Source organism: Pseudopipra pipra, chromosome 7 (genome assembly GCF_036250125.1).
Source record: "Pseudopipra pipra isolate bDixPip1 chromosome 7, bDixPip1.hap1, whole genome shotgun sequence".
NCBI lineage: Eukaryota > Metazoa > Chordata > Aves > Passeriformes > Pipridae > Pseudopipra > Pseudopipra pipra.
The window spans coordinates 18,686,702-18,697,421 of record NC_087555.1 but is presented as its reverse complement, the minus strand read 5'-3'; the positions used below and the strand labels follow the sequence as shown (position 1 = coordinate 18,697,421).

The 10,720-nt window shown below is 35.7% G+C and overlaps 1 protein-coding gene across 5 annotated transcripts in view; it reads right to left on the bottom strand.

Annotated features, from left to right (window-relative positions):
* Nucleotides 1-121: 121 nt before the first annotated feature.
* Nucleotides 122-10,720, bottom strand: part of LOC135417153 (neurabin-1-like) — a 45,321-nt gene continuing 34,722 nt past the window's right edge. For 2 of the 5 annotated variants that reach the window (XM_064660830.1, XM_064660831.1), the window contains exons 16-18: nucleotides 6,856-6,972; nucleotides 2,898-3,086; nucleotides 122-1,528 (exon numbers count right to left, since the gene is read on the bottom strand). In XM_064660830.1, coding sequence (XP_064516900.1) covers nucleotides 1,361-1,528; nucleotides 2,898-3,086; nucleotides 6,856-6,972 — 474 coding nt within the window. In that variant the 3' untranslated portion in view covers nucleotides 122-1,360. Of the gene's footprint in view, nucleotides 1,529-2,897; nucleotides 3,087-6,855; nucleotides 6,973-10,720 lie in introns of those variants that run through there. The other 3 variants (XM_064660833.1, XM_064660834.1, XR_010431939.1) reach the window with 2 other exon arrangements.

The following is a 10,720-nucleotide window of genomic DNA, read 5'->3' as shown; positions in this document are numbered from 1 at the left end:
TGAGATTTTCAAACTTTATTTTGGAAATGCCTAGTGTGCAGAAGCATTTCCATACAGTCATTTTGCTGAAATTCTTAGACATTTATACAAAAAAAAAAAAAAGAATGTGAAACACCAATAATGAAGTTCATTCATTTAATTAAAATGAAAAACAGTCCACAGATTTAAAGGAGAACTTGGTCCACAGAAACAAACTATGTAAGTTTTGTTCTAGTCCCTTCTAGGGTGGAACTGATATTTAAACTAGTCTATGTTTCTGGAATAATCTAATTTAAGGAAGTGCTCTTTGTAGTATCTCTAGAAAATAGTATGTAAATATACAAAACACCAATTCATGTTCTAAGCTATTTTGAGAATCAAATCCTCCTTTAAAGAGAAAAAATCTGTAGTCTACAATTGAACATTTAAATACAAGGCAAAAACCCAGTGTGTCAGTGATAATTTTTCCTACAATTCTTCCCTCAGTATTTTAAGTTTGAAAAACAGTATCGTTTAAAATTAGCAAATATATAAATTTGGTCCGCAAAAATCTTGTAGCAGGTAGAAAAGAGAAATACATGTATTGCAAATTGATCTTATTCATAGCATAAATCTATAAAACTATGTATTATTTAGGAAAAATAGGTTAAAAATGATCTTATTTATAGGTTTAAACCTTGTCCCAACACCATACGGGTAGCGTACAGAAAATTTAATATTATGCTTAGGATATGTAGTTTGTGAAAACTACTTAGTATTTCTTGTTATTTTCTCAGTAAATTGCAACACAGAATTCAAAACCAATGTACTACTAAAGTGAACTTTGAATGAAGTCCCAGAAATACAAGAATTTAAACAAAATAATCCATAAATTTGAAATACATGCTTTCTTTTTAAATTAATATGACATTACCATTTTCTTAAACTTAATTTTTACTATACATCTTTAGTGGCAACAGATAACAGACTGTCACAGACTGAATTTGTTGGCAGGATTTTTCTATTGTCCCTCTATCAGATTCAACTCTATCAAATGCTAGTTGACTACTATTGGAATGATTTTAATACAGTATTCTACTTTCCACAAACATCAATTTCAATGAAAAGGGCATAAGAGGTCTTAAAAGCAGAAATGTTACTTAAGGCAGAAAGTTAAATTATTGTCTATTAGTACAGGCAGAGTCAACTAGGAATAAAAATACTGAAAACATTATTTCATTTTATTGGGCTGTAATGGGGAGGGACCACAATTAAAAAGTAAAAAACCACCTACCATATTAAACTGTTGCACTTTCCCTCCTCCCTCAATTGTACAATTATATACAAATCTGCTGAACTACGTCAAGATTAGGCAAGTCTGCACTAAAATAAAATGGTCATTTTAGCAGCTTGATTCAAGAGTGGCCACCACTCTGCCAGTCTTGCGAACTTCTTTCTCCTTCTTTTGAACCTTTTCCTTCTGCTTTTCCAGTTTTTCCTGTGTTTTTCTAATATCCTTAATTTTTTTCTTTATTGTTGATCTGTCATTTTGACTGGAAACTCCCAAAGCCTTTGGAGGGGGAAACAAAACAAAACCTCATCAGTAATTTTTTCCAGTGGTACTGTCCACAGTGCTTGTGCATGAACAATTTAAGAAAGTGTAATTGCTGCAAGATAGTCTGTTTATTTGAAAATAATGACTCAGGCTTCAAAAGCATTGTAAATAATCATCTGAGTAACAAGGTAAGTAAAGAGACTAGGGCCGACTCTTCAGCTGTGAAATAAGAGTTTTGCATTTTACAAACATGTAGACGCCTGAGAATTTCCAGAAAATAGCATAGTAAGTAGTAGTCTCAAAATACAAGAGGAATTTATATTCAGTAACTACTCTTTAATTTCAATATTAAGGATTCTAAAGTGTGTTATTAGGAAGTGATTCAGTAAGCAGCCAGTACACTTCAATGTTCGATCAGGAGGTGGCAGCAGCTGATTCCACGTTCCTGAATGCACTCACACTCTCTCAACCCGAATGGCATTCGGTGCACATTGACCTTTAGGCTTCAACATCGAAAGTTCCCCAAATAAAGACAGTCATTTAACAGGCCAGTCACTGGTATTTCTTCTGAGTCCAGGAAATTTTACAAAATACGGGACATTTAGCGTTGCACATCTATTTAAAGTGCAGGTATGTTTTGGAGACTAAGTTAGATGCATTTTTCCCCCTAAACCCCTCAAATTCTGCTTTTGGTTATTAATAATAATGTCCCTTAAGCCAGAATAGACCAATGAACCTCTCTTAGTCACACATCTTGCTTGTCCAAAATGCAATCTGATAATCTAACAAGAGAGAAAAACCGAAGAGTTTACTAGCACTATAAGAAGTACATATTACCATGCAGCTTTCAGATGTGAAATAGCAAGAAAAGGCTCAAAAGATTTAGAATACATATTTTCAGCAGGTGTAAAAACCTGAAAAATTTAAAAGATCACTGGATAGGATTTTAGCCTTCTCTTTTGAAGAGGATATGTGGAAGAAACAGATTTCTAAAACAGGATCCTGCAATTCTATGCATTTGAATTGGCCCGATCTTGTTTTGATATGACCTTATGTTGAGATGGATGACAGACGAATCAAGACCCTTTGGACAGTTATGCCTAATTTCATTTCCTCAAGATGCAAACAAGGAAACAATATTTTTTATTTTTCTGATTATAAACAGCTTGTCTTTAATTCTACAATTACTAATTACCATCTAACTGTATAGTCTTGTATAGTCCAAGTATTTCAAAAGCAAGTAACTCCAAATAAATAACAAGAGCAAGTAAGTCTAACTCCCTTAAAAAGCCATGAAAACAAGAAAATACTTTGTGTTTAAAACTATGTCTGAATAAGCAGTGGAACTTGCGTGGTTACAAATATATCCTGTACATTCACTTACCTTTAACTTCTCGCTGTCGAGCTGCATTAATTGCTGTCCATCTACATTCATAGCTGTGAACTCTGTAATATACTGCTCCATGTTCATTCCCATTAACCAGTGGCATACTTGCTGGGTGGTCCATTCAGAAATAGGTCTACTGTGCCATTGATTTTGCTTTCCTGTTGTTGCAAATTCGTCATCTAATGCCTAACCAATTGAGAAAAGTCACTATAAGCAATGTTTTACTTGACTATATGTTGAATTCCAGTTGCTAGTTGAGTTTGATTAACAAAATGCATTTTTAAACATACTCTATTCCAGAAGGACATAAGTTCTTGAGATCTGTTTACAGTCAGTTTGCCTAGGAGTTTACTATAAACAAAAAGACTACAGCATCACAAAGTCAGTCAGAAATAGACAACATAAAGGTTTTTCTTTAAGAAATTATATAGCAAAACATTAGCTTAAGTTGGATGTATCCTAACAGTGAACACACTGCTCACTTAGTTGGTTAAAGAAGCTCAATCCTAATGTTAGATGGTACCTTGCACAGCATGAAGAATCATCAAGTAGCACTTCAACTCTATTATTCTTTATTGTTAAGTGACGGAAGTCCAGTAGTCAGTAAATCTGGTGACTGTTCCAGGCATAGTTTTACTACATTTTTAAAAGAGAGGACTGTTCATTCTTTCAACTAATGCTATCACATCAACATTTTAAAGGGTCTAGTGGAAAATGACCATTTCAGAAACACAAGTGCTTGTAGCCTTCCACTGAAAATACACTTTGCCAGCTCACGGAGCTTTTGAAGCATACTGCTTCAGTTTGCTTCTGAGGGGAAAAGGTACTGCTATTTGCCCTGAAGCACTACTACATCACAAAAGAAAATCTACTTAAAACAGAGCTCAATGTCTTTACAGAAGAAATTTGATTGCGGTACTTGAATCAGTAACATCAGTTACCTAAAGTTTTATTAACTATCCAAAATGATCCCTCACTAGCTCGTGATTGAGTATAGGCTGCATTAGACTTGCATATTGCTCCACTAGGCAGCTTCCATGATTGATCAAAGATATTTGCAAAACAGCTCCCTTTTCCCAGGGAGCCTTACACATCATTTGTAAACAGAAAACCTGGAAATAAGCAACTTCTAGTCATGGATTTGAGACGTGACCCTGTAAGTCAGCTGCAAGAACTACTAAAACATATATATTGCCATACATATTTTTCTAATATATATCTACTTCTATTCCTTGGAGGGGAATCTGCATGTATCTATATATCTCCTTTCCATGGAGAAATGTGTAAAATGTTATATTCCAGTTGTAACTCACTCTCTAGTTTTACTGAATCTGTGCAAGCCATGCAAAAACTTCACTTCTGTAATTTTAGAGTGTAAGTACTTGAGGAAGGTGTACTCCTGTCAAAAAAAAAAGAGGTACAGATTCATTCATTTCACTGAAGGAACACAGTCCCCTGACAGAATCCTGGGAGGTCTCTGCATCAGTTCCTCCAAGCTGTGTGGATTAGAGCAGGTAACAGACTGGAGTCCTCCAGGCTGAGCTACTAATTGCAATATAGGGTTTCAGCATCAGCAGTTGCTAACAAACTCCTTCTACTTCATATTGGTAAAGATAGACCCCTAAAACCAGAAGTTGTTGTAGCAATACCTGAATCTGTGTTAAAACACCTAGACATCATCTCCTCTCAGAAAGACATTTAATCCTGTATAATTTGAATTTTTCATTACTGCACAAGGGAAAAGCACACCTAAATACTTTTCAGAATATGAACAGGAAAGTGAAAACTGTAGAAGGGTAAGATGAACAACACACACTTCCAAGTAATGCTTATTGCTCATTAAATAACACCTCTACATCATTTTATCCCAAATGTTCATTCAGAGGCACAAGGAACATGCCAAGCTGTTTGTACATCAAAGTTATGGTCCCCAAAAGAGCCAGCATGCACAGAAGAAATCAGCTGCAAATGCAGAAAGCTGAACTAAAACTACTTATAAGGTAAGGAAGCATGAGAAAGCCATGTGCTCCCACATAAAAACACAGGTGATTCAGAAAACAAGTACAGAAATAACTGAAGCTCTGAAGATAATACAAAGCACAAGAAAACACCACTGCTGCCACACCATTTAACATATTAAGAACTTTAGAAGGATTACCAGCTAGCTTGCTGGCCATCTGTGAGGGAAGTGCCTCTGCTGTAACTAGCTGGCTGCTAACAACATAACTCTCAGCAGGCAGTCACTTCCCCAAACTGCCGTGAGCACCTGCCCAGCAGATGCAGGCTGTTCAGTGCTGCCCTTGTTTACATCTCTAAGAGGTGCTTCCATCTCTTGTTTCCTAACAATTCCACAATTTATAAGGCAGCATGCAGTGGTGCACCCCTCTGCAAGCAAGGGTTGTTACACTGGATAGCATGATTCCTGATGGATAATTATGAACCCATTCAAACAGCAACCATCATGTAGAAATTCTACTTGTGAAGAGCTTAAGTTAAGGATCCTGTCCAATATCTTTACTGATGATCTGGATGAGGGGATTGAGTGTACCCTCAGTAAATTTGCAGACAACACCAAGTTAGGCTGGAGTGTTGATCTGCTGGAGGGTAGGAAGGCCTTGGAGAGGGACCTGGACAGCTTGGATCTATGGACTGAGACCAACAGCATGAGTTTCAACAAGACCAAGTGCCAGGTCCTACACTCTGGCCACAATAACCCCATGCAGTGCTACAGGCTGGGGGCAGAGTAGCTGGAAAGCAGCCCAGTGGAAAAGGACCTGCAGGTGCTGCTCAGCTGCCACCTGAACATGAGCCAGCCTGTGCCCAGGTGGCCAAGAGGGCCAAGGGCATCCTGGCCTGTATCAGGAATAGTGTGGCCAGCAGGACCAGGGCAGCACTTGTCCCCTGTACTCAGCACTGGTGAGGACACACTTTTGAGTCCTGTGTCCAGTTCTGGGCCCTGAATTCAGGAAGGACATTGAGGTGCTGGAGCAAGTCCAGAGAAGTCCGAAGCTAGTGAAGGGTCTGAAGAGCTGAGGGAGCTGGGGTTGTTCAGCCTGGAGAAGAGGAGGCTCAGGGGTGACCTAATGACTCTCTACAAATTAATCCACTGCTGCAACCTGTAAACAAGTTATATGATTTTTGACACTTCAGATTTTTAACTTAGTGAATTTATATTTATAACACTGTTTGTAAGACTGTTCTGACTTTCTACATATTACTGGAATATTCAGGTTTTCACCAGAGCCTGATTTAAGACAGCTAATAAAACCCCCCTGACATTCATGAACCACCAGTTTGGCAAGTCCTCTAACTCATTTCTGTAAAATAACTGTGTTCAGCTTTTAATGAGTTTATAAATTAAATCCTTTAGTTTAAGAAAAGATGCCCATCAGTCAATCACCAAATGAGACAATATCTCAGAATGTTACCCACATGTTTCAGCTGTAGCCAATGGAGTTAGCTCTCCAGGGGGAATGAACACTGATTTTCAGATATCTGATTTCTACCTAAATATCAAAACGACCAAATTCTGCCTTTTTTTTGTTGTTTCTTTTTTTCTTTTTTTTTGTTTGTTTGTTTGTTTTTATTGAGATGAAATTTTACAGTAAAACAAACCTGTGCAGAAGTGAAGGTCAAAAATGTTGCAGTTTTTATTCACCCAGGAAGTTGCTTTAAATTAGTGGAAAAGAACAACGTTATATTTAAAATTAAAAACTGCAATTTGATCAGAGAGTTTACTCCAATTTTTATGATATAACTAGAATCAGAACACACAGGTTGATGTCACCCACTAGTCCGTGTCCTTTAGTTCATTAACAGCTTATGATTCTCTATAGTGCTCTTCAACATTCAAATATGGAATAGCCATCTAGTTTCACATTACACATATCTGTTAAACATGCTGTAGTGTGAACAACAATATCAACAAGACACATATACACACTTTGAAACTCACCTCATTTGAAGAGAAGGTTAAAGTGTGTGAACGACCTGACAGATTTGGTTCTGTCACTAACCCTGAAAGTTCACAACTTGGCTTGCTATGGTATGTATCATCTATGACAATTCTACTCTGCAAACAAGTGGAAATAACGTTTTATTAACTCACTCCTTGGAAAAGCAGGTCATAAGGTGACATTCTAGCAATTTTGATTTTTGGTTAAAATAAAAAAGCAGTACAACTCAGTTACCTTTAGAACACACATGAAATGCACTAACTACATAAAGCATCTGACTTGTTTTTGTTAAACTTCTGAATTCAAAAAAACACAGTAACAAATTTAAATCAATATCCCCAATAAGAGCACCTTGTGTGCAGAATTGGTCATAACCTGAAATGGTGTTAAGTACATAAGGAAATATATGTGGTTACTTTTTCAGCAGGCACCCCATGCTTCAGGAGAAGCAATTTAAAATGCATTTGTTGGAATTATTCATGCCGAATTTGTATTAAACTGAAGCTTAAAGTACCTTTAACAGCTTCAATGAGGGTAGTAAAACACTGTAACAGGTTGCCCAGAGAGGTGGTACATTCAAGGTCAGGTTCAACAGACCTCTGAGCAACCTGATCTAGTGGGGTTGGACTAGGTGACCTTTAAAGGTCCCTTCCAACCCCAACTACTCTGTGATTCTGTAATTCAGTTTTGAGGTGGCTGCATTTGAGGCACAAAATCATGTAATCTGAAAATTACTGTACATGAAAAATACCACATAAATGCAAAATATCTTTAGAAGAATTTTTATAGTATATGGACTATATCAAGCTATGTAAAATTTCTTTAAAGTACCAAATAGTGTAAAAATACTACAACAAAACCGAATATTTCAGACGTTAAATAATTACTCAGATGTCTTTAGAAAAACTAGTTTAAATAAACATTAATTATGCAGTTTGACCACCTGAATATATTATTTGCAAAACAGAACACTCTTCTGAAATAAAAGATTGTTACTTTAAAAAAAAAATTAGTATTTTATTACTTCACTAAAATAATAAATTTGTCAAAGCAAAATTCAGGTTAGAAATATGACTAAGATACTATCATGTGACTATCACATTGAAAGAATGTGAAATCATACTGAAAGAATGTAAAATCTTCATAGCATTACTGTTTACATTCAGTTATTACACTTAGTCTGTGTTTAAAGGAAGTTTTTTGGATCCTTATGCCTGGCTTAGCATCTAAAAGCAGCAAGATCTGCAACTTAGCCAACCAGTACTGGTACAGCCTCAGGCAGGTTACCTGAGCAGCCTGGGACTCAAGCTGAAGACTCTGAAAAAACCTGATGCTACACCTGAATACTTCACAGCAATTTGGTAAAAAATCCTTCTGAAGAATAGCAATGTATCTCTTTTCCAGAATAATTTGATTACCTCCATTTGCAACTCAGATTGTGACCTGTATGATATTTTTCTTTAGTGAGTGAAAAATAATTCTGCCAAAAGGACACATCCTACTTTTGCCTTTCTAAAATTTATTTCTTGGCACTATTCTTTGTTGTCTACAAACAGTAAGAAATTACTTTACCATTATTTTCTCTAATTTTCTTTAAGTCTCTAATCAAGTAACTACACTTTTAAGGATGCCATACCACACCCCTATATGCATAAATAATCTGAGATTCTAAATTAAGCTGATCTTAAAGACATTTTTCTTCAGTAAATTATGCTCCCATAAGAGAACTACATTTTTGCCATTATATTTATTGAGCACTTCTGTATTTATGTTCTGATTGCAATTTAACCTGAACTCTCAATTTTCTAGATTATTCTATTTTTGTTATGGGAGCATACACTTGATCTTGCACTCCCTTATACTCTAAATTAATGATACACATTTCCAGCCTCAAATAAACACACCCCAAAAACCAAGGAAAAAACCCATCACCACCATAACGCAACAAACAAAAAATCCCAAATCACAACTTGAGTTTTCCTGCTGCCTTTGTGTGGTAGTGTCCATGACTGAAAAATGGTGTTCTATTTACCATGTAGATTATTTTATTAATTACATTATATTTTAGGGACTTCTTTAGTCTTTTAGATGAAAAATTATTACCAGAAATAATAGAATACTTTGTCCATCAACCTATTCTCAAATTAACTTCAACCCAAACTGAAAATCTATTTAGGAGCTTTTCTTTTAGCCACCCTCCATTTACTCTTTCTACCTTTACAGAGAAAATCAAGAACAATTAAGAACCAAACCAGTTAAAAAATCCAAACCCAGCATTATGATATTTAAGCAAAAAGCTTAGAAAAAACATGAAGAAAACACAGCCAAAAGTAAAAGCATTTGAGCATCAGTTGTAATGTCTTCTCCACTTCCTGCTCCTATTCAGTTTTTAGAAGGAGTAATTTCCTTTTAAGGATTTAGAGCCAATTGCAAAGATTTTTGATCCTTGAAGAACATAGAATTTCGACAGAAGAGGTTTTATAGGTATGCTTTGTATGATTTTAGATACTAGAATATAAATACTTTATACCACACTGCTCTTCCTTGCATCAAAAATGAAACGCTGCGTACAAGCTCACAGAAGCTAAATAGAGCTCTGAAAAAACAGTGAATATGAACAATATTTATGTGTATGTATCAGAGAATGGCACTAAATGAAGGGGCAGATAATGCAAAGGGACTAATTTAAGGACAGTGTAGTTCAGAAGTTCCATAAGGCTAAAGAGTCTGCAAGCACTCATCATAGGATTTTAATTCCTGTGTTTCTAGATTTCACAAGCAGCAAGAAGTTGACTCATTACATTGTCAAACTGTAATTTTAAAACTAACTTCAGTATCATTTTAAGAAAACAAAAACCTTCTAGGTGCAGTAACTCTTAGAGGCAAATTGTGCAGAAACAGAAACCAGTTAAAATATAATTACATTTCTTACATCATCAATGCTAAAACACAACTACAAAAATTATATACAGTGCAAAATACTCATTACAAGTGAGAGACTTTTTATATGACAAAGTTCTCATTTAAGAGTTTCTACTTCTACCTGTTCTTTAAGAAATGCTTTCACATGATCATATGGGATATTACAGACATAAAAGCAGCAAATACTATTGCTACACTTGCTATATATTGCTTTATTTACACATTTGGAGTTAACACCAACAAAAAGAAGTATTCTTTCCTTAAATTCTGGGAAGATGATTTAGTTCCTGCTTTTATATTCTTTTAGTAACAAGACTCACTGCTGAGTGGTCAAGCACATTTCTTTGTCAGCTTTAATGTCTTTTCATAGCAAAACAAGCCAAAGCCTTGTTACTGTAGTGCAAATGTAATTACCAACTCCAGGTTAAGATCTAGAACGATTAGTCATTCATTCCAAGGAGCAGCCACTGTCACGTTACCATATAAGAGACCTCAAACACTGCAAAGTGAAAACGGCCTGACTTTGGAGAGGACAAGTATGATTTTATGATTAATGAATGTATGAGAATCTGTTCTTCAATGGGATCAGCTTTCTGCCATTTTACAAAGCAGGAATATAACTGGAGACTTGCATAATCTTCCAGCTGCTGTTTTGCAACTGGCACTAAGGAAAAGAGCAGCAAGCAGCAATTACATGCTGCAGCATGAGAAGGAAACAACAAAAAAAATCCCAAACCAGTAGCAAGAAACCAGTTGGAAGGTTTAAGTGATAATCAACTTGGATAAAGTAGACAACAATAAGAAGAAAAGGCTATTATTTCAGGGCAACGAAAGGAAGAGAGCACCCAATCTGGTAAGATCTATACCTTTTTGATGGCCAAAAAGAATTTCTATATATAAAAACCTTAAGAGGTGCTTAAGCACATTACAGGTGCTTATAGA